Source organism: Drosophila gunungcola, assembly GCF_025200985.1.
Source record: "Drosophila gunungcola strain Sukarami chromosome 3L unlocalized genomic scaffold, Dgunungcola_SK_2 000002F, whole genome shotgun sequence".
NCBI classification, from domain to species: Eukaryota; Metazoa; Arthropoda; class Insecta; order Diptera; family Drosophilidae; genus Drosophila; species Drosophila gunungcola.
The window spans coordinates 6,557,214-6,580,784 of NW_026453178.1; the positions used below are offsets into that span (position 1 = coordinate 6,557,214).

General features: G+C 37.4%; 7 protein-coding genes across 9 annotated transcripts; 4 read left to right on the plus strand and 3 right to left on the minus strand.

The window, feature by feature from the left end:
- Positions 1–319: 319 nt before the first annotated feature.
- On the plus strand, positions 320–1,660 carry LOC128257380 (antigen 5 like allergen Cul n 1-like). Its single transcript, XM_052988374.1, has 3 exons — positions 320–533; positions 623–1,014; positions 1,074–1,660. Exons 1-3 carry the CDS (start codon positions 381–383, stop codon positions 1,549–1,551), a joined length of 1,023 nt encoding a protein of 340 aa, XP_052844334.1. The 5' UTR covers positions 320–380; the 3' UTR covers positions 1,552–1,660.
- A 512-nt stretch (positions 1,661–2,172) lies between these two features.
- LOC128257508 (arylsulfatase B) lies at positions 2,173–6,700 on the plus strand. 2 transcript variants are annotated; one of them, XM_052988548.1, is made up of 7 exons: positions 2,173–2,252; positions 3,217–3,390; positions 3,449–3,608; positions 3,723–3,949; positions 4,102–4,524; positions 5,184–6,015; positions 6,093–6,700. In XM_052988548.1, exons 2-7 carry the CDS (start codon positions 3,247–3,249, stop codon positions 6,137–6,139), a joined length of 1,833 nt encoding a protein of 610 aa, XP_052844508.1. In that variant the 5' UTR covers positions 2,173–2,252; positions 3,217–3,246; the 3' UTR covers positions 6,140–6,700. The 2 variants fall into 2 exon arrangements, with proteins under 2 accessions (XP_052844508.1, XP_052844509.1); XM_052988549.1 differs by having other exon boundaries at positions 6,115–6,699.
- A 400-nt stretch (positions 6,701–7,100) lies between these two features.
- Positions 7,101–7,816, minus strand: LOC128257510 (uncharacterized). The gene is made up of 2 exons (XM_052988551.1): positions 7,702–7,816; positions 7,101–7,640 (listed from the first exon to the last, which is right to left on the minus strand). Exons 1-2 carry the CDS (start codon positions 7,766–7,768, stop codon positions 7,192–7,194), a joined length of 516 nt encoding a protein of 171 aa, XP_052844511.1. The 5' UTR covers positions 7,769–7,816; the 3' UTR covers positions 7,101–7,191.
- Positions 7,817–8,674: 858 nt separating this feature from the next.
- Positions 8,675–9,364, minus strand: LOC128257509 (uncharacterized). The gene has a single exon (XM_052988550.1). It carries the CDS (start codon positions 9,282–9,284, stop codon positions 8,724–8,726), a length of 561 nt encoding a protein of 186 aa, XP_052844510.1. The 5' UTR covers positions 9,285–9,364; the 3' UTR covers positions 8,675–8,723.
- An 883-nt stretch (positions 9,365–10,247) lies between these two features.
- Positions 10,248–10,870, minus strand: LOC128257311 (uncharacterized). The gene has a single exon (XM_052988269.1). The coding sequence runs from the start codon at positions 10,853–10,855 to the stop codon at positions 10,283–10,285; it is 573 nt and encodes a 190-aa protein (XP_052844229.1). The 5' UTR covers positions 10,856–10,870; the 3' UTR covers positions 10,248–10,282.
- Positions 10,871–11,714: 844 nt separating this feature from the next.
- Positions 11,715–16,661, plus strand: LOC128257659 (arylsulfatase B). Its single transcript, XM_052988755.1, has 6 exons — positions 11,715–11,824; positions 13,683–13,851; positions 13,911–14,070; positions 14,541–15,026; positions 15,103–15,260; positions 15,791–16,661. Exons 2-6 carry the CDS (start codon positions 13,741–13,743, stop codon positions 16,601–16,603), a joined length of 1,728 nt encoding a protein of 575 aa, XP_052844715.1. The 5' UTR covers positions 11,715–11,824; positions 13,683–13,740; the 3' UTR covers positions 16,604–16,661.
- Positions 16,662–19,109: 2,448 nt separating this feature from the next.
- Positions 19,110–23,276, plus strand: LOC128257621 (CD151 antigen). Of its 2 annotated transcripts, XM_052988698.1 has the most exons (8): positions 19,110–19,265; positions 19,890–20,082; positions 21,528–21,632; positions 21,694–21,780; positions 21,849–22,040; positions 22,390–22,485; positions 22,546–22,842; positions 22,903–23,276. In XM_052988698.1, exons 4-8 carry the CDS (start codon positions 21,703–21,705, stop codon positions 22,948–22,950), a joined length of 711 nt encoding a protein of 236 aa, XP_052844658.1. In that variant the 5' UTR covers positions 19,110–19,265; positions 19,890–20,082; positions 21,528–21,632; positions 21,694–21,702; the 3' UTR covers positions 22,951–23,276. The 2 variants fall into 2 exon arrangements, with proteins under 2 accessions (XP_052844658.1, XP_052844657.1); XM_052988697.1 differs by lacking the exon at positions 21,528–21,632.
- Positions 23,277–23,571: the final 295 nt, after the last annotated feature.

Genomic DNA, 23,571 nt, shown 5'->3' on the forward strand with positions numbered 1-23,571 from the left:
AGTTATATCTTTATATACATAACTCGTAAAAGTAGGTAACGATTGGAAGGAAGCGTTTTCGACCATTTTAACCATATCCGTCTGTCTGTCCGTCCGTATGAACGTCGAGATCTCGAAAATTATAAAATGTACAGACTAGGACTTAAAATCTAAACTAAGGAAACGCCCACTCCAACGACTCATTAAAAAATTTGCAATTTAAGTTTTTAATTTTGGCCGATTCTTTATGCTAGCCTTCGTTTCTTGATTTTTTGTCCCAGGCGAAAATTTATTTATAGAGACAACAAAAAAATATTCAGTCACACTTGATTATATTGAACCGTGCCTAACATAACATTTGTAACAAAATAAGAAACAACTCGTTTAGTTTCAAAGAGAATATGAAGACGTGGAGTTGTTTTTGCGTTGCAGCAGGATTTCTATTTTTCTTTCAGCTGGACGTTGTTAATTTAATGAAAGAAACGGACTATTGCAAGTTAAAGAACTGTCCAGCTGACAAGAAACTACCACATATTGCCTGCAAAAATAAAGGTGTAAGCTTTGTAGTCAACATACTAGAATTTTACCACGCTAAGAGATGTACTTTGTTTAAACGTTATTTTGTTTTTATTTTACTTCGTAGGACTGGTCGCCTAAGTGTGGTCTAAACGCAAAAATAATTTCCATACCCAAGAAAATAAAGAAGTTCATATTAAACTATCACAACACCTATCGCGACATAGTGGCCGGGAGCCAATTTCACAGGTTACCACATGCAGGTCGTATGCTGAAAGTGGCGTGGAGCAGCGATCTGGCTCGTTTGGCCGAACTGCTGGTAAAACGCTGTGATATAAATCCAACTGATCGCTGCATGTCCACGGAACTGTACTCCGAGCCGGGCTATCATGCGGTCTACAACAAGTTCAAGAAGAACGTGGATGCGTTCAAGGTTGTTAGATCGCAGCTGAATGCCTGGTACGATGAGTACAAGCACGTTTCTGCTGTCAGCCTATTGGATGGATTGTCCAGCGATAAGTAAGTATTGCTCAGCTCTCGTCATCAGTCCACTTGTCCGCTAGTAATATATGTCTTAGAAAGGAGATTGGACACTTCTTGAGAATGATGGTGGGACCCAGTAACCGCTTGGGCTGTGCCATGGCCAGGGTCGAAAAGGGTGGATGGACCCACCAGTGGCTAGCCTGTGTCTACAGCTGTTCACCAAAGAAAAACTCCACACTCTACGAATTTTCCACAACACCCGGAGTACTTTGCACAACCGGAGTCGATGGCAAGTACCAACATCTTTGCAACCGAACGGAGCCGGTGGAAAATTGCAAGCACTCGCCAATGTTCAACGGAACTGTTCCCAATAACACTGCCTCGTTAATAAGGGCCATGATGAAAAAACCAGTACAACCCAGGGTATTTTGGTATTGGTGGAATTGGTTGTTTGGTTGTACATATACGATTACGTATCCTACAGACACGTACATTACCGAAGCCCCTACAGTCGTCCCCGATGAATACGAGTATATTTGTGAATGTGAGGAGGAAACATGTGAGGATGAATAAACCTTATCTTTCTGCTATCTGTGTATAGAATAACATTAAAGTACATTCAAAACGATTGTTGACATAAAATTTGATGAACTAAAAAATAAAATTAATCCAGTTAAATAGGTTTTACAATTTCGAATTTAATACTCTTATCTAGTAGAATGAAATAGAATAATTTGATAAAATATTTCTTAAAGTCAAAATTTATTTATTGAAAATGTAGCACCAAAAAAGGTGCAATATTCGTTCATATGGGTTATATTTAAAGTTCAGATAGAGTGGTGATAGAGGTATAATTTTTTAATGGAGTACTTTTGAATTTTTACAAAAAAATGTTAATTATTTTAATCAGAAATCTTGTTTCTAAAGGTTAGTGTAAAAAAAACGAAAATTTGATCTATATCATTTTAGAGTTTGTCAAGGAAGTCGGTAATTTAAATACTTGCGTCCTCCAAAAAGTATGCAACGCTTAGTCTACCAGAGTTTAGTTAAGAGAAACTAATCTCTTAAAAATACTTCTCTTTTCTTTACTTGTAATGGCACCCACACCAAATCTGGTTTGATGTTAATTCGAAGGGGATATATGTTAGCCGGTAACTCGCTTTAAAGGTAGTTTCCAATTATTTTCAGTTGTCATTCAGTTGCTCTCCGTACTTCGAGTCCGGCTGGTCAGAGATCAGAACGCGGAATTCTATATAGCCCGATCGCGAATTTCTGTGAGTGGAATCGACATGCACAAATCTACCTGATAAGCCCATTGTTATTCGGATTCCTTTTATTCTTATTTGGCAAACATGTTTATTTGCTTGTCTCTGGCGATAATAAAAGTGTGTGAACAGAATTAAATGATTCGGCAACAATGAAACCGAATCATTGCATATCGTTTCAGCGTTTAATCAATTCGTTTGGCGTACGAGCTAAAATCAATTAAAGGCAATAAATAAAGCAAATTGTATAGAGCTTAAAAATATAGCTAGGCAATGTTTCTTAAAATAATTATACCCTTAATAAAAAAATAGCAATTAATCTTTAGATGTTATTATACTTTCTTGCTCTTTATCCCTAAATTGCTCTTTGCCTTTTAGTTGCTATGTCATACTTAATTATAAAAATAACAAATGAATATTTGAAAAATTCTCGTAGTCCTATAAAAAACATGTAATATTTTAACCATGCGTACCTTAATTTTTAAATTAATTAAATAAATATGTTCCACAAAGTTGTAGACAAGACAAGATTGTTTGTAGCTATTTCTTGAACGCAATAGAATAGAACAAATTCTGTAAAAAAAAACCATTGCTTTGCTAGAAAACAATCCCCAACCTATCACACACAACTTCCTATTTAACTAATTCCCAGCTTCATTTCATTTCCATTTATTCGTAATTGGTTGAAATTGTTTGCGAAAGGGTATATTGCTGAGATGTTTCCCGCCTGTTATCAGTTCATATACTTGATCTACTCTGGTATTTATATGAGATTTAAAGAAACAACTTAACTGTTGAAATTTCCGAAAACTATCTGGTAAATCTCTACAAAATAGGTTAAATTGGAAGTCATTATAATGCTAATATATCCGGAACGCTCTAGCGAGCACATCCATCATTGACTTTTCGCCCATTTGGTGTGTTAATTTTTAAAACGCTTATTTGCACTAATTCTCGTTTGTTTGTTTTTTAGTATCTGTCCCACATCTTCCTCCTTCCATTCATGGCCATGTCATCGCATCTGGGAAAATTCAGCAGTATTGACTCGTTTTTAACTGCTGGATTAGTTTTTTGTATTGCCTTATCCGGTGCTTTAAGCGTCTCATCCGAAAAGCCTAATATCATCATTATAATGGCCGATGATATGGTGAGTCTAACGGGACATTTTATAGTTTTAAAGAGCATTTGATATGATTTGCATACAGGGTTTCGATGACGTAAGTTTCCGTGGCTCCAACAACTTTCTCACTCCCAACATCGATGCTCTGGCATATTGTGGAGTTATCCTGAACAATCTCTACGCCGCACCCATGTGCACACCTAGCCGGGCTGCTCTTCTAACTGGCAAATATCCCATTAATACAGGCAAGTTTTTCTCTTGATCATGTAGTAAAATTTTAAGTAAAAAGATTTCGTCTTTTTAAATTAATGAAACTAATGAAAATATTTATCAGAATTAAAATGATTGCACAATTTCAGGTATGCAACACTATGTGATCGTGAACGATCAGCCCTGGAGTCTTCCGCTGAACGAGACGACCATGGCGGAGGTTTTCCAGGGAAATGGCTACCGAACCAGTCTCCTGGGAAAGTGGCACTTGGGAATGTCGCAGCGAAACTTCACGCCCACCCAACGGGGATTTGATCGCCATTTGGGCTACCTTGGAGCCTATGTGGATTATTACAGCCAGAGCTATGAACAAAAGGTGAGAAATAAGTGAGAAAGTGGACCATTATTTTTCAGATATATATTTTGAGAATATTATGGTATCCACACCTTAACTTATCTTAAATTTAAGAACTAATTAAACAATGTTCTAAGACTTATTAATTAATTTATAATTTTTTTTCTGTTTAGAGCAATGGCTATAATGGCCATGACTTCCGCGACAATCTGAAACCCAGCCACGATCAGGTGGGCCACTATGTCACCGATGTGCTCACCGATGCAGCTATTCAAGAGATTGAGGATCACGGATCGAAAAACAATAGCCAGCCACTCTTTTTGCTTTTGAGTCATCTGGCTCCACACGCTGCAAATGATGATAGTCCCATGCAGGCGCCCGACGACGAGTTGGCCCAATTTGAGTACATTCGAAATGAGACCCATCGTTACTATGCGGCAATGGTGTCGCGACTGGACAGGAGTGTGGGAATGGTCATAAACGCCCTGGCACGGCAGGAAATGCTCCAAAACAGCATCGTGCTCTTCCTGTCTGACAATGGTGGGCCATCTCAGGGACAGCACTCCACCACAGCCTCCAACTATCCATTGAGAGGGGTAGGTAAAATTCGATTACTAATTGCTACTTGCAAAATAAGTACAACGGAAAGCCGAATATATATATTTTTTTTTGTAGTTAGTAGAACTTACAAACTTCGTTAGTACAATCCCAAAAGTAGAGTAAATATTTGTCAGGTTTTAACCAAACATACACAACCTTTGTTAATATCTTGTTTTCCCATGTATGTTTCTTAATATTTTTATCTTGGAAAACAACGAATCGAGAATGCAAGAGCGATACATTATTCCCTTTAAAAAATAATTGTTTGGGGAAAAATTTAATTTCGATCAAATTATTTTATTTAATCAATTGCTTACATTTGGTAAAATAAATACTTTTTGAAAGTGATTAATATCTAACACACGTTAAGATAAATGTATATATATTTTTAAAGCAGACAGGCGTGATCTGTTTATCACTTTACAAAGCTTGATTGATTTATTTGATTTCACTTTTCGACTACATCGTTATACAAAGTGAAATGTAATTTTTTTAATAGCTACTTTTCTGTAGATAATTCCTCAAACACAAACTCAATATTAACATTTCTTCAAATCGAATTTATGTAAATCGACAATTAAAATCATAATGATAGTATGCTATCTTGAATTACTCGACAGTTCCATTTATTAATTCATTTATTTAATAATTACAGCAAAAGAATTCCCCATGGGAGGGCGGATTGCGATCCTCGGCGGCCATTTGGAGCACTGAGTTCGAGCGCCTGGGCAGCGTGTGGAAACAGCAGATCTATATTGGCGACCTGCTGCCCACGTTGGCAGCAGCAGCTGGAATATCGCCGGATCCGGACCTCCGCCTGGATGGCTTGAACCTATGGTCGGCGCTCAAGTACGGATACGAATCGGTGGAGCGGGAGATTGTCCACGTGATCGACGAGGATGAGGCGGAACCCCATCTGTCCTACACGCGTGGCAAGTGGAAGGTAATCAGCGGCACTACCAGCGGCGGCATTTACGACGGCTGGCTGGGCCAGCGGGTGACCAGTGAGGAGGATCCCCGATCCGGGGACTACGAGGATCTCATTCGGAACACCAGTGTTTGGCAGCAGTTGCAGCGGGTATCCGCCGGGGAGCGCAACATAAGCGAGCTGCGGGATCAGGCCAGGGTCGAGTGTCCGGTTCCTGCGACTGGAATCAAGCCCTGTATGCCCCTCGAGGCACCCTGTCTCTTCGACATCGAGGCGGATCCTTGCGAGCAGAGCAACCTGTACGAGGAGTATCGAAATACGACTATCTTTCAGGATCTCTGGCAGCGAATCCAACAGTTCGCCAAAGATGCCCATCCGCCCAACAACAAGCCATCGGATCCGGACTGCAATCCCCGATTCTACCACAATGAGTGGACCTGGTGGCAGGACGAACAGGCCTCTAGTTCGGGGACCACGGGGCGGATGAAAATCTTTACCCTTTTCCTAGGATTTATTGTGACAAGTCGTTGGTTTGTCTCAATTTGGGATACGCTTCCAAGTAAGTAAAGAATTTTATTCTCTTTGCCAAAACATAATTTATTATAGTTACTAAAAAATTAATTATACCTTAATAAGTTACATTTCTTCCTTATTTCAGAATCAATACCAACAATTTAGTTTAAACTATAATATTAGTTAAAAATAATCGAAGTAGAGCCGTGATAAGCAATGGTTATATTTTTATGTTGATAATAACCATTTGTAGTTTCCAGGGAACTCATTATGAATCGAGAGTTTGGAGCAAACCTATTTAGATAATTTATAGCTTAAATTTGACCAAACCGCAAAAATTCCGGGTAATGTCTTAATGACTCCTGTGTCAAATAGGCAATCCGCTTGCTTATCTTATCGATCACCTTCTGTGGAAACTGATAACTGCAAAACCCCCTTCAAATCAATCAGAGGAAGAGATCTCTGCCAATCATTAGGGCTTACAAAGTATTTAACGAAGTTGCAATAATATATGAGGATTTATAGTTATATTTTAGGATGGTACATTTTGTTGAAATGGTACAAATTCATTGAAAAACACGATAAGATTTTTGTAATCAGATGTTATTTCTATAAAAAGAAAATTAGTCAGAGATTTTGTTGATTTATGTTTTTGTATAAAATTTACGAATACGAATTAGTGATGATGAGCACTGTCAAACGATTGTGTTTTGTGTGTATATTTATATATTTATAAAGTTAATAAAAATCTAAAAATTCATTAATACATTTTTAAAACCTTCTTTTTTTTTTGCTAGGCACTAAACAAAAGCTTGGTACTCTAACTCTACTCTGGTTTTATATTAGTTAGAGCGCAGTATTTTTGTCTAAACTATTGTTTTCAATCAATTGTTTAAGATATAGATATATAGATTTCAGTTTTAGCAACACGCATTGACCTTAACCTCAAGCTTCCAAACTATTTAAACATGTTGTATGATCACACTTCACATAAAGCAAGTGGAAATCCCTAAAAACTATATAAATACTCGGATATAAAGAGCTGCATACATTATGACTCTAAGAAATATAAAATATATTAAATATATATTTAATATGTTTTAATATTTTAGCAATAGAAACAAAACGATATCCAAATAAATTGTATTTTCTTTATTTTTAACGGGAATCCAAAAGTTTTCTAGAGATCTTAGTTACTAAGCAGCGTTATAAATAGTTGAATCTATTTGGCCACCAGCACTTCGTATTTGTCGAACTTGCGCAGGGCGAGGGACTCATGCTTGATGATGCAAACCTTCTGGCTGGGAATGAGGGTGCCGATCAGGATTGCTCCATCGGTCTTTGCCCGACAGCAGAACACCCGCTCATTTTGGACCGTAGTGCCCACGGCAACGGCTCCCTTCTCGAAGAATCCATCGAAACTCCTTGCCCAGACGAAGGTCCGGTTGTTCCCAGCCACGAGGAGGTCGTACACAAGGAGCTTCGAGGAGGCGGTCTCGGTATTAAAGTAAGCGACGCCGGTTTCCACAACCACGCGGGCGGGCAGGATATTGTTAAGGTACTTTACACGGCCCACATAGGTGTTGAATCCATAAGGATCGAATCCACCCAAAACTGCTTTGTCGGGAACGGCGTAAGAGAGGTTACCAGCAATCCACACGTGCTCATTATCTGCAGAAGTACGCATTTATATTAAGTATTGAGATAACCCTCCTTAATTTATAGTGCTCACCATACGTCGACGGAACCGCGTAGACGACTGCAAACAGGGCCAAAACCAAACCGGCTACTTTGTACATCTTGTCGGGCTGATGGATTCACTTTAATTGTCAGGCCGGCTATTTAACTGCTTTTATAGTCGCCCCTTATCTCGCAGTTCCTATATTACCTATCGCTATCAAAAGATTGGTATTGATAGCATCGGTTTCGGTGAGTAACCTACAAATTGTGACTTTTCTCAACCTAGTTTTTTTGCACCCTCAAAAAAAAAACAGATATTTGCAATTTAAAAAAATCCCCCTTGCTGTTATTTCATAAGTTTGGTTTATTGTTTTGCCTTTTTATTTTCTGAATTTTAAAGGAAACCGGTTGTTACCTTACTTGTTTTAAAAATAGCATACTTGCTCGGTCCAAAAGGGTAAAAACATTTTTCTTCAAATTTTTTTAACATCAAAGTTTATAATCTAATTCGGAGTAAAAAAATGTATCGTTTAAGAAAATTAAAAACTTGCCTTTTGAGCTTTTATCAAATCAAAAGTGTCACAACATATTTGAATTAATAACGTAATATCAACTAACTTGAGTCAAATGGTAATTATAAATAAAAACTGCGAATAACCTCTGTTGATCATCCTTTTCGTAAATTTGTTTACATTCTTAATATTCACATTAGTGTTAGGCAAAAGTAAAGATCGATTTTTTACTATTGCTTAAATTGACAAATCTTTTTATTCGTCGTAAAGCAAGAAATTATATTAAATAACTAATTAAATTAAATTATCACACATTATGGTTACATGTCGTTCAGACTTTATATATATTATGACAACCAAGTGTTAATGGTTTACCGTTTGTATTATTATTTTTTGTATTTATGCCCCCAAATTTGTATTTGCAAACAGTGTGCAAAGTAGTAAAAATCCATGCCTGAGTTTTTATCTTATTAACAAGACAAATCAATTAAGAGTACAAAAAAGCTATTTTTGATAAATAAATATGCATTTGCTTTGCTAGCAATCAATGTTAAATATCACTCTAAATATCGTTTGGGAGAAGCGGCACCACAAGTCGTTCTCTGACCAAGATTTCGTACTTGTCGAACTCACGGAGCGGGAAGTTGTCGTATTTAACGATGCACTTCCGCTTCGAAAGGTAAAGGGTTCCAATGAAGAGTCCATCATCGCAGCGGATTCGGCAGATGTAGACGCGATTGTTAACGCTGTCAGTTCCAACGGATACGGCGTTCTTCTCCCGGTAGCCATCGAAACTGCGGATCCAGTGGTAGCTCACGGTGGCATTTGACACCAGCACCTCATAATTAACAGTTGCGAAATTTAACGTGTCCGTATTGTATGTGGCCCTTTGCAGCTCCGCAACCACACGGGCGGGCAGAATGCTACTGACATAGGTCACTCGACCCACGTAGTTGTAGTAACCCTCGGGATCATAGCCACCCAGAACAGCCTCCTCCGGCAAGTCCCTTGTCCTGTCCACAAGAGCCCAGTTGTCCTCCGTGCTGTATACTCCTCCCTGGATGTGGGCCACCATTTGGAGGAGGACTACGACCAGAATTTTTGAGTTCTTGGCGGAGTTCATGCTTGGTCAAGTTGTCGTGAACATCTCCATTTGACGACCGTTTTTATAGGTTTTTCTGCTTTGGCGGCAAGTATTATAAATCATTTCCTGGGGGGTTACTTAAAGATTAGATAATTGGTTTTTTGGCAAAATTTTGGTAAGATTAAGTAACATCTACAAAAATTAACCGAACGGAAGTCCCCTTAATCTTAGCTTTAAGCAATCCTCTAAAAATATATATCTCAATATAAATATAAATATATGTCACTCTTTTGACTAAAAAACTAGAAATAGGAGTTAAAGTGCAAATTGTAGTTAGAAGTTTAATATTATTTTCGTTTTATTATAACATCATTATAGACAAAGAAATCTCTTTCAATAAATTAGGCTGCATTTCATATGTACATTCAAATCAAAACTTATATCCCCGTTGTCATAATAAATACACTGAGGAATTGTAATCACATCAAGTTGTTCTTTAAGTTAAAGTCTTAAGATAACATTTTTTTTTAAATATATATTTTTAAATAAAAAAGGTGGTTTTTTTTTCTATCTGTCTAAAAATGACATAGTAGGATCATCAAAGCACCAATCTACCACAAAATAATTATAATAATAATATATATTCCTAAGACAAAGTATTCTTTGTGTCAAGGAAGTATATTTACAAATTTAATGACCAAAGCCGCAGAAAGAAAATCAGGACCCGGGGGTAACCACGTTCGGGCCCCCTCCCCTCGCATTAAATAAATTAGCTATATCCGACAGAGATGTAATTTTTTTTAATTGTTAGATTTGAATGTGCTAATAGCTTATATTGTTATTATTTCAATTAATTCTATGCAAAAACCACCCTGTAAAGAACGTTGGTGAACAAAAATTGTTATACTTACTTAAAGTTCTTATGTCTATTACAATAATAAGAAAACCAATCAATAATCAAAGTGGTAAAATAAAAAAAATAAACAAAAGCCAAAATAATAATTTCGCTTAATAAATAATTTATTTATTTTAAATACTCAGTTGGCAATTTGATATAAGTAGGGAATAAATTCAGCCACATGGTGCTCCCTGACGAGGATCTCGTACTTGTCGAACTGGCGGAGCGGCAGGTTATCGTACTTGACGATGCACATCCGCTTGGCGAGGTACAAAGTGCCAATGAAGAGTGACTCATCGCAACGGACGCGGCAGATGAAAACGCGATCGTTGGTGGCGCTGGTTCCCACGGCTACGGCGTTCTTCTCCCGGTAGCCATCGAAACTGCGGATCCAGTGGTAGCTCACGGTGGCATTGGACACCAGGACCTCATAGGTTGTAGCTTGGTTGCCCAAAGTGTCCGTGTTGTAGGTGGCCTTTCCCAGTTCCGGAACCACTCGGGCGGGCAGAATACTACTGCTGTATACCACACGGCCCACGTAGTTGTAGTAACCATCGGGATCAAAGCCACCGAGAACTGCTTCCTCCGGCAGATCCATGGTCTTGTCAATGAGCACCCACTTGTCCTCCGTGCTGTAGACTCCTCCCTGGATGAGAGTCGCCAATTGGACGAGGAGTACGGCCACAAATGCAGAGCTCTTGGTTGAGAACATGATTCGTTCGTCGACTGAAGAAGTGTTGTGGTCATCACCATCTGGAAGAAGCTTTTATAGGTCTCTCCCAAGTGGTCTAAGTTTCTGATAAGATTCTTAAGGGGGAGTTATTAATGTGATTAGATAGTTGGCTATTTTTCTGGATTGATGATTAACACTTGAAAGTTCTGTGGTCAGTTTGTTTAGATTTGGTGAATTTCGCCTTAAATTAGATTAGATAAGATTTTTTAATTACTATTATTATCTGGCCACACTAAAAAGGCTATTTAGTTGAAAGGATGTTCGGATCCTGGCAACGTGATTTTTACGAACAAATAATTATTTCCTGTGTTAAACTTAAAACCATAAACAAAAGCTGCAATTTTGCAGCGGTTTCTTAACTGTTTATGTTTTTCTGCTGAATATTTTCCATTTAAAAAGATTTGTTTTTTAACTTAATTTTGCCCTAAAATAAAGTGTTTGACAATATAACATATATCGAGTTCTGAAATGCCTAACCTTCAAAACATGGCATACAGATCGACAAGGCCAAATCGTACGGGATCAACTGAGCCATCTTATCAAAGAGAGAGCTACAAGAACCCTGACCTTAGTCAACCAGGAAGGTAACGCTCTAGTTCAAACGATCTGTCCCTTTAAAATGCCGGTAATATTTTAAACTAAGTAGCTTTGGATTTACTTTGTTTATCTGCCTTTGCAAAACCGCGTTTTGCTTTTGCTTTTGCTTTTATAGCAAGTGTGTTTTCGCTTTTATACGATTATTTCGTGGGCTGTTTTATAGCAGTATGCTTGGACTTTTATACGATTATTTTTCGCGCTCCTCGCAGTCATCGGAGTGTGCGAAAACGTTGTCACTTTAAAAGCGCCAAAAGCCAGTGGAGCGTTTAGTCGAGTGGAGAAGCCGCTTGGGGAAGGATCATCGACGATCACCCTGCATCGTCAAAATTTTAAGCTGATTCCGGAAAAACAGTTAAGTGTTAAGTGTTGGGTGTTAAAAGAGTTAAGCTACTTAGTTGCAAAGTTGTTGCCAATGTGAGTGTGACAGACGAAATAAAATTGACATAAGACTAATTAAGTAAAGCTGACGCTTGCTGGCAAATAAATGAAGTAGTACATATATTATGTACTCTTTATATTCGTTTTTCAGAATATCTAACTTTAAAATCCTAATGTACTAGTAATCATACGTTGTTTTGCTAATTAAATTTTTATCTAAATTAAAAAATCTCTGCTTTTATGAAGACATTATGAAAAGAGCAATGTCTTTTGTAGCTAAATTAAAGAACACCTGATTAAACAAACTACTTCTCGCCAACCTTAAACGTTTAATAATATCTGTAGGATTAAAGTCTAAATTACTTTTCGGAAAATAATTAATAAGAGACTTTGATGATATTAGAGATTAAGCTTATATTATAGACTGAAATTTATGGTATATTATAAACATTTACAAGTCCAAAGTGGATTACAATAATATTTTGAATATATAAATTTTCGTTTTATTTAGTTTGAGCTAGCAAAAAACATTCAATGTTAGTTTGGTATGGGAGGCTAATTTTTATGGACTTGCTGCTTTTACAGATATATTACCTTTTCACAATTTCAAGATTAAGATTTGCCAAATGTTTTTAGTTGGCCAACAGCAGGTTGCACTGTAATTAACTAACGTGGTTGTGGTTGAACCTAATGGGCCCACTGGCATTTCTGGAGCTCAACCTCCAGGTGGTTGAGCTCGCCCAAAATCATGAAAGTTTTTGAATTGGAAAAAGTTTATAGCTATTTGCACAAAACCAGTTTCGTTAATGGGAGATTTACACTCAAGAACCTTTCCAATGATGTACGATGAACTGAAACTGATAAAGAGACATGTGTTTAAGCAAGGTCACGATATTAACAGCTTGTGAAGGTCATCACCTGACCGCTGGGCGTTTCCATTCTCAGTCACAATCCAATTCACAATACACATGTCGTGACTGGAATTTCCATTCCATTCGCACGACACTTTTATTTCCACCCAAATTATGCAGCATTATTAACCCATTTAAACTCGTCTAAAATGCTTTAACAATTGCACAGTTCATAGATTTTTACGGCTTGTCTTGCTTATCTGCCTCGATTTCATTAATGCCTGCTTTTTTATGGCCTATTGCGACAATTAAACCAAAGTTTTAGCCAAGATAAAAAGAAATTAAACTCCTCACGGCGACGGTAAGTACAAGTACAAGTATGCAAGTGTTCATGTTGGCGTTTTATATAATGTCTTTACAATTGTTGTTAAAAAAAAGCAAAACAATTGGACAACACTTGCGCGAATGGTTGAATGAACTTTTCGGCCACATGGCGCAATGGGCCCTGGGATAGGTCAAGAGGAAAGCGAAGAAGTAGGGGGGATTGGGCAGATTGTACATTGTACCATTGCCAATTGCCAAAATTGTCGTTGAAAATCAGACAGATACTGCCTAGATGTGCAGTATTATAATTAAGTCAGTTACATGCTGGTATTTCAGCATAAGTATTACCAAAAACGATCAGGAGCTTTAAAACAATCTGTACTCGCTCAGAGTTTCAAGCGTAAAATATGTGAGACTTTTACTACCTTTAAAACATTTCCTTATTAAACTAAAATGGGGCAACAATTTTAGATTGATTTCAAAATGTTAATTCCGAAGAATGTATCAATAACTTATTTGAATTGATTCGTTAAACTTATAATATTGAAAAGAGCTTTGCAATCGAGGAATACAGGAATATGGAAAACAAATTGCTTAACTGGATTACCAACTACTTTGATATGACAACATATTTAACATTTTAATTATATTTTTAGGGTCCCGGACTTGGACATTATATGATCGGATAAAGTAGATGTCCTAAGTCTATTTACAATGTTAGGCACAATCCATGGTCTGCTGGTAGTGAGTGCCATACTCAGCCTGGCGAATGGATCTGGATACTCTACTAAGCCAAACATAATAATAATACTGATCGATGACATGGTGAGAGAGCATTCGAAATAGTTACTCTTATAAAATACCTACTAACACTTATTTTCCAGGGTATGAACGATGTCAGCTTCCATGGCTCAAACCAGATTCTCACACCCAACATCGATGCCCTGGCCTACAATGGCGTCGTGCTCAACAAGCATTATGTTCCGAATTTGTGCACTCCGTCGAGGGCCACCCTACTAACGGGAAAATATCCCATACACACGGGTAATGTAATGATAAAAAAAAACAAACATGTCCCCAGAAAACAATTGGGTTCTTGTTGACGCCATTTGTCGAAGTGTAACCCTTTAGCTTAAAACTTCTCAAATAACAGCATTATTAATAACCTTTTGTTTAACTAGATCGACTTGGCTTTTGGTATTGATCAAAAGCATATAAATTTATATGGTCGGAAACGCTTATTCTAATCTATTACCTTTTAATCTACAAGTAACGAGTATAACTTAACATCACTAAAAACCTAGTAAGACCAAATCAATTCTGCTTTTCATTCATATATTTCCATCCAGTTACTTTAAATTTGGAAATTTTAAAACTTTTTCATTTATTTAATTTATGTTTAAGCCATATTTAACTTAAATAAAATACACTTTAATTAATTAGGAATAATTTAAATATTTAAAGTTTAAAAAATCAATTTTTATATTATGATTTAATACTCAATATATTTTTAGGAATGCAGCACTTTGTGATCATAACCGATGAGCCCTGGAGTCTTCCTAAGCGAGAGCGACTGATGCCGGAAATTTTCCGGGAGGCGGGCTATTCGACCCACTTGGTGGGCAAGTGGCACCTGGGATTTTGGCGAAAGGATCTCACACCCACAATGAGAGGATTCGACCACCATTTTGGCTATTACAACGGCTATATAGACTACTACGACCACCAGGTTCGAATGTTGGACAGGAACTATTCAGCTGGCCTGGATTTCCGGCGGGATCTGAAACCCTGTCCCGAAGCGAACGGAACTTACGCCACGGAAGCATTTACTTCGGAAGCCAAAAGAATCATTGAGGAGCATGACAAGAGCAAGCCGCTGTTCATGGTGCTCAGTCATTTGGCCGTACACACGGGTAACGAGGATAATCCGATGCAGGCTCCTGAGGAGGAGGTGTCCAAGTTTTCCCACATCAAGGATCCCAAACGGCGCACCTACGCTGGTGAGTTTTAAATCTTAGTGCGAGAATTGGCTTGTTGAATTGAAGTATATACTTATCAATATTTTTCTTATCAAAGGTATGATTTCAAGTCTGGACAAAAGTGTGGCTCGGACGATTGGTGCCTTAAAGGATAATGACATGCTGAATAACAGCATTATTTTACTTTACTCAGACAATGGAGCACCAACCGTCGGTATCCATTCCAATGCTGGTTCTAACTTTCCTTATCGCGGGGTAAGTTAGGAAAGGTTTTCAAAGTCTGCACTGAAAATTGAGTCATGAAATTACAAGCACAAATACTAAAAAAAAGTCTAGCTTAATACAAGCGTCTTGTACGTTTACTTTTATTTAGTCAATTAACAAGCAAAAGCTTTTAAAACCGAAAATTTAAAAACTACATAATTTAGTATGTCTTCAAAAGTTATGTTGAACTTAAAACTATAATGCCTAAAAAGTGAATGCTTAAAGATCAGCTTTATTTCTTAAAAGAGGTCTTTTTTATTAATTATAGTGTGAGCATTTTTTGACTATTTTAAAAACTGATTTAATAACTGCAAATTTAATTTAAAGAGTTAGTTAAAAGAGATTAATATTAAATCTTGAAAGTGAATGCATTTATATTATGATTTAATATTTATTTTAAATATTAAATAAACACTTTTAAATTCAATGGTCACATAATTATTTTTACTATTCCACGTTTTTTCAGTGTAGTTATTATCAAATTGTTATTTTATTAATATTTGATTGTGTTTCTTTAACAGCAAAAGGAATCTCCCTGGGAGGGTGGCATTCGATCGGCTGGAGCTCTATGGAGTCCGCTGCTCAAGGAACAAGGATATGTGTCCAATCAGGCGATCCACGCCATAGATTGGCTGCCCACACTGGCCGGAGCTGCTGGCGTCTCCTTGCCGCAAGATCTCCAGCTGGACGGGATTAATCTCTGGCCTTCGCTGAGTGGCAATGAGGAGCCGAAGCCCAGAACAATGATTCACGTTCTGGATGAAGTTTTCGGCTACTCGTCGTACATGAGGGATACTCTTAAGTACGTCAACGGAAGCAGCTTCGGTGGTCAATACGATCAGTGGTTGGGGGAACTGGAGTCCAACGAAGACGATCCATTGAGTGAGAACTACGGAGAGTATGTCCTGGCATCGGAAGTTCAACGTATCTTGGGAAATCGGGGATTAACCGAGGATCGCATCCGGCAGATGCGAAGCGAAGCCACCCAGGAGTGTCCCCTTGTGGACGGACAGGATCCCCTAGATCCCCAATTCAAATGTGAACCCCTCAGAGCGCACTGCTTTTTCGATCTGGCAAAAGATCCCTGCGAGCGCTTCAACTTGGCCCAACTTTATCCACGCCAACTGGAGGAACTCGCTGAAGAGGTGGCGCAAATCCGGCGATCTGCGATTCCAAGCGCCCGAGTTCCCAAATCGGACTCAAGGGCTGATCCAGCTTATCACAACGGAAATTGGGAGTGGTGGAATAATACGGAAACGAACTCAAGTGCCGGCACTGGTTCGCTGCACTTATGGATTTTGTTAGGAAGTATTATAGGATTAAGTTTGTTGTAATTGTTTACAGCAGTAAGTTCTGTTAAGCTTTATTCTTAATAAAGTTTTTTTAAGTAAATCTCCGTCACGGCATAGTTTTGAAAAAAATGGAAACCAAAGCAACACAAACTCAAAAATATTTCTAGAAATAAAATTGAATAGTTGCAAGCAACAAAACAATATATTCCCCTATTTATTGAAATACCCAAAATATTCCTAATTTTACCCGAAAATGATGATATATAGACATTCAATCGGCTGGATTTTTTAACAGTTGTTTTATGTGGATAGCTCTTATCTGCGTACACACAAATAACTCTTTAGCTTGTGATTCTGATCAGAAGTACGGGACCGGAAACGTCTCTTTAACTGGGCATATATTGCATAAGATTCATAAATTTGTATACTTTAGGAAGCACGAGCTACTAGGCATTACAGTCGAAAATACCTGACCAGATCGAATGGCAGAATATCACGCTTTTGGCTGACACATCACCACGTACAATCGCTGGAGCTGACACCGAGCAATTAGCAGGCTCATGACTAAACTGAGATGTATTTTTCGGCTATTTGTTCGGCCAATATCGGTATGTTTGCGTGGGAGGAGGTTGAACTTGGGCTGAGCGGCGGCCAAAAGGGAACACAATTGTTCCAACTGATTAGCCATTTAATGATTTCTGCCCAAGGCCTCTGAATGCACTTGAGGTTTGCTTGGACATGGGAAAATCTACTTAACTTGAGTTGGTCAAGATCTGAGAGTCGGTTGCGTTTTGTGGTTGTCCACAAAAATGATAGCCAACCCTCAAGTTAGAGGTATTTTAAGGTGACTTTGCATGGAAACTGACATTTTTTTTCAGGGGTTTTTTACAATCAAGAATATCAGAGAAAAATGCTTTTACGAGTGCAATATAAAGCTAACCTTTCAACTTTTCCAATGAATTATTCAAGATCATAATGCATTCACATGGACTCATTAATTTATTAATGAAATATTCAAATGATTGGTTAATTAATAAGGCAATAATCCATCTTTGGAATATATAATAAGATGTTTTATTATTACAGTATTGAGATGAAAATGTTGTTCGCATTTGCTTAAAACTAAAATAATATAAAAAAATAAATTTTTTGTAGATATACTAAACACCGTTTACTTATGCATATAGTTCAGACTAAATGTACTATAAATAGTGTATACTTAAATTGTTTGTTAAATTTTAATATATCCCCTAGAACTTGTCATTTATTTGTAGCCTAATCTTCGATTCACTGAAATCATTTTAAGTGCTACAATTTAACGCTTCTGAAGCTTGTCACCTTCGGCGAGCTCAACGAGGCTTTCAGCTCGCTCACGTTAATCGCATCTCAGTATGTATGTTTTCATAGGCGAAATTGACTTGCCTGGAACCGAATTGAGAATTCCCAGTAATATTAATGATATCTTGGCCACTTGAGAAGGAATCACACAGTTGATATACGACTTTTGTGCAATATTTTATCACAAGGCGCCTGCCTATGAGTGTGTGGAAATTGATTTTATGGCAACTATAAAACGCAAAAGGTTCCCACAGCTGGTGAATAAGATGCGAAATAAACAGGCAGAGTAATTGTTTTTCATGTTTTATTATTTATTATTTATTTCTATTTTCGTCATGCAACTTAACGGAAACTACGGGGGTGGGAGCGGGCGGTTGTTGTTAACACGGCCATAAAAGTGCTAACCAAGCCAACAACTAAATTGAGCGTTTTTAACCGCGCTGTGGAGTGTAAGTTAAGCTCCCTCGAAAACTTAGGGGCTGGAGCTATTTGTGTATTGGCAGTCAACTTTTTGACCTTAGCTAGAAAATTGCTTACGAAATTACTCAAGACTATTTGTTTGGGTAACAACAAGATTAAGCTGTTAATTTCCGAAGGTTTTTCTCTGATGCAGACATTGAAATTGGATGCAATTCACTGAGGCAAAGGAAGATAACGACTTTGGAAGTAAATACATCCTATTTTGTGCTGCAGTTCAAATAAATAATAATTTCTATTTAAAAACATACAGCAAACCTATAAAGGGTGCTGCATCATATTATTATTAAAAACCAAGGATTTAGGATTATCATGATTATTAGGAATATTTTGATCTTATCCTAAAGAAATATTTTTATTTTAATTACTTATAAATACGAAGCAAACATGGTTCTACAATTTACTAAATTTTTTTCCAAAAAATATAAAAATTAATGTTTAAAAATTGCTTGTTTTTGGGTCCTATAAAGCCCTTGTAACAAAGACCCCGGCTGTCAACGGAAGACTAAACCGATTGCGAACACGTTTTATTTGCTTAAAGCATTTTCACAGCCCGATTCGACGAAGGGAAGCAGCTAAAGAAACCGAAAAATATATGAATAAATATAAGAAAAGTTTAAAAACTTTCAGAAGTATTTACGGTTTGTAAGCGAGCATATCCCTTCTCTTTTGCACCTGCAGAGCTAAACTCCCAAAACGCTGAAGTCGGAATTATTGTAATTGCGAGAGACAAGACCAGAAAAAGCCGAACAACGAAGCTCTTTGTAAGCGAAACTTATAAAAAACCGATCGCTCCGACTGATCCCACAACCAGTTTCAAGTCAGCTCTCAAGCGGTAGAGTCGTCGGCGTCCACATTCAGTCATTTTCCCCCGTTCCACTCACACTCTGTAAGGCGATCTCTGAAAATAAGGCTAATCTATACGCCACAACGTGAAAAACATATATTCTTTTCTACGCGAAATATCCTTATGATCTAGTTAGAAGTCTGAATAGGATAATTTTACCTTGGCAAATGTGACGCAACGTTAAAACAAATGTTAAAAGCAAAACGGCAAAAAAAAGTTGTTTGCCATGGGAGAACTGCAATTGACATAACAGCAACAACATCAACAATCAAATAAAACTCAATAACAATTATCAACTGCGAGTGACTCTCAAAACAAATGCAAGAAACCTGTACTAAAAAAAGTTTAATGAAAAAAAATCAAGATTAAATATTATCGAATATTGCATAAATTGATATATCTACGTAAACTTAGCAAGCTCATGCGATTTGAATGAAAAAAAAAGAAAAATAATAAAATAAACAAAAAAACCTCGTGGATAATATTTGGATATTTTATTAATGGATATTCGAAAGTTATGTTAATTAACTATGGTTTATCAATGGAAATACGCTAAATGAGCTGCACTAAAAAAAAACCTAACAAAATAAAATAAGTAAAATCATTTGTTGATAAATAGATATGTTAAATATATTTTTAACAAATATTTTTCTTCTTTTTTTGTAGCCACTCACTCCCAAAGTTTCTGTGCATTCAAGTGCAAGCTAAAATAAGTAGCTGTTTCTTTTGTGTTGTTTTGCCTTGTGTTTTGCAAAACAACAACTTGGAGGCAATTTACATAGGCGAACGCTGAGAAAAGAAAACCGCCAAAATTGGTTACCTAACGAAAACTTCGTTTGTGCTAAGGGACGGCAAACTTGTAAGTAAATTAATATGTTTATTTACCAATGTAACCACCTAACAAAAAATAATTACAGTATCTTCCTGCATTAAAAATAGATTTTTAAATCATGTTATTCTACTATATGTTCACATGAATATAGGAAAAAACTTCGATAGGACAAATCAACGATAAAATATGTAGCTATGTGCTCGAAGTCACATACATTTAATTTTATAATTTTTTTCCTTAATTGTCAAAATATACAAGTTTGATATATTCAGGATATTTCTCTTCAAAAGCTTCCCAGGTTTTTTTGAAAGTAAGAGGACTCACAACCCGAGTTTTAAGTGCTCCATTATGATGTGTAGCACGTATAGCTTAACAATTACCATAAACTTAATTGGTTTCAGCCCCTCCGCCAACGCCCGTCATTAATGGCGACTTTCAGATGACTTACTGTCATCTCAGGCACGATTCCAGCAACATGATAACGTCGAATGAAAAATAGTGAATATTCAGACAGTGTGAGAACATTTTTAATAGCCCGCGCCACTTACCTGGCGAACTCAACTGCGGCTCAACTTATTTGAATTTGGCGAATAATGTTCGAAATGAGATGTCGCTTACCAGATAGTTGAGGGGAGGGGGCTGGATTGCTCAGCCTGCAATTACTTTTAATTAGCATTTAGAACATCGCAGTCTGCTTAGATGAATCAGAGATGGGGCGGCACTCGTAAATAAGCCACTATAATTAGATAGCAATTTTTCGGGCAGGCTATTACTTTGATTTATTTATTTTGATTGCTCTAGCTTCAACTGGAAACCCTTGGAGTGGGTCTTATGCGTCGTAGGCAGCCGAAGTAACTTTTTAAGAGCCGTAACTGACAACAGCCACCGCCGATAATGAACGCTTGTCTAGGCGCATTGCGTTGGCAGCTTCGCCACGTTGCCAAAAGTGGGTCATGGTTAAGTGTACTTCGGTCGCTTCGCGGTACGGTTCGGTTCGGTTCGGACCCGGCTTAGAAACAGCAAATGGTCGGCCGAAACCACAGCTGCGCATGCGCACCACTCTTTAATGTTCACCCTCATTTTATAACTATAACTGTATAACTATCAATAGAGGAGTATATTAATGACAGATCCTACACGGAAGAACCTTGAAAGGAATATGTAATTGAGTGCCTAGATCTGTAATGGATTTTTGAGATATTATGATTTTATATTATAAAAAAATAACACCATTTCAAAAACTCATTGGCAAACTTTGAAGTTGAAGTTTAATATAAATTTTGTTATTAGGCATGTCATACTTACTTACACTTTTTAATCAACTCTGTTTAGTTATTGTTTGTTTTAATTCAAGCAAACAAATAGTCAAAACTCCTTAATTAATTAATTAACCCTTTAAGAAATTTACTAGTATAAGTATTAATTTAAAGCTATGTATGTGTAAATAATCCCTATCTGTTTTTATCGTCTAGAACTGTCGCGCCATCAAGAACCTCTGCATATTTTCCCATCCCAAATTCCTTGCATCATCTTCCTTGCATCAATTTCCTATTGGGATTCGTCTCCAATAGACAAAAGTAAAAAATCTTAAATTAATATCCGAAGATGGTTTAATGACAACCTATTAATCCCTAATAGGAAGACGATATGGGCTTCAGTTCGCGAATGGACTGCTGCGGGCAGTTCGTCAAGTACAGCCTTTTCGTAGCCAACTTTGTGATATTCGTGAGTAGATCTTTAGGTCACTAAGCTATTGAATAAAAAATATATAATACCTTTTCAATCATTTCCAGGTGGGTGGAGCCATTGTCTTCTGTCTTACCCTGTGGACTCTCGTGGATCGTAGCTTTGTCAATGAGTTGCTCGGAACAAACCTCTTCTCTGGAGCTGTCTATGTCCTGCTCGTTACATCAGTCATCATTTGCCTGGTGTCCTTTTTGGGTTGTGTAGGTGCTGGAAAGGAGGTCAAGTGCCTGCTACTTACGGTGAGTATATTTAAGATCAAAGAACCTAAACAGTTTTAAAGATTTATGTAATCGATTTTGTCAATACTTTTGACGCATTTTTTAACTATCTTCCTACAAAGATATATTTTTATTTTCAATTTTCAACCTAAATTCGAAAGGCAGTTTAGTGTGCGTAACCAATAGTTTTAAAAACCTCGGTATTTAAACTTAAGTTCTAATAAGAATAATCTGCCAAAGATAAGGTAATGCTTTGTGTTTAAATTTTTTTTTAATTTGTTTCCTATTAGAGTTACCCAGTTATTTACTTCCTTAAAAATTTGCAAAGACCATTTAACATGTACCTTAACACCTCTTTTTCCCTTCGTAGTATTTCATAATCGTGGCTTTAGTTTTCGTCACCATGCTAATTGGCGGCGTCTTGGGTTACGTGTTCCGTGAACGAGTCCAGCAGACCATGCGGCAGGTGAGTCTAATCCCCAATAATTGTGTGCCACTTCACTCCAACTTGTATTAATACCCAAAGGAAATGCGGTCAACGATGGCCTTATATGGCAGCAGGAGGGAGATCACCCAGGCCTGGGATCTGACCCAGGAGCGGCTGCAGTGCTGCGGAGTGGACACGTGGCACGACTGGAATAGGTATGGACCGGTGCCCGAGTCCTGCTGCCAGGAACTTTTTGGAGGCCAGCGCAAGGAGTGCACCATCTTTCCCACCATCACGAATCTGTATAACCAGGGCTGTCTCTATGTGACGACCAACTTCATCAGGGATCATGCCGCGGTTATTGGAGGCACCTCCATAGCAGTGGCCATTCTGATGGTAAGACAAATAATATTTTATTTTGTTACATTTTAAATAAATCCCCTCCCTTACATTCAGATCTTTGGAATGATATTTTCCTGTCTATTGTTCAACATGATCGAATAGAGGCAATGAGATACCCAGGCCCACATTCCCAAAGAGTGTATGATAAAGTTGGCTCCACGCAGTTCAACTGTCCGTTTGTATTATGTATGTATATACGTATTTAGATAAGTATTCAAAATCGATTATTCGGCTTGTATTGTTATTATCTGTTGCATAATTTTGTATTATTTCTTTGTTATTCATGTAAATTTAGTCGTAAGCCCCCGTAACCAATATCCCAATTGTTAGCTTTAAGTAATCTTATCTATTGTTTATCAAGAATTTAAATGTCCGCCCATTGTTGTTTCTAATAAAATTAGTTGAAATAAAACCCATTTGGATCTGTGGCGGTTTGCTTTGTTTTAAAGTTATTAATTAATGACACAAAAAGTGGTCGTAATTCGCCGGCTGAATTTTGGGTTAAAACTGGGCTGTCTACACTGTGTTTGCCCTGTAAAGTGCAAATTTAAATATTTTGTTGATTAATTGCTGCGCCTACTCTCATGAACCCTCCCCAGGGGTCAAGGCCAAACCTGGCTTACTTTTGGCGACTAAACACCTGCGAAGGTGTAACCTAAAACTTCATCTGGCCTGGCAAAAAAAAAATTACCCACTAGGGATTGGCACTTAAAAAAAACACAC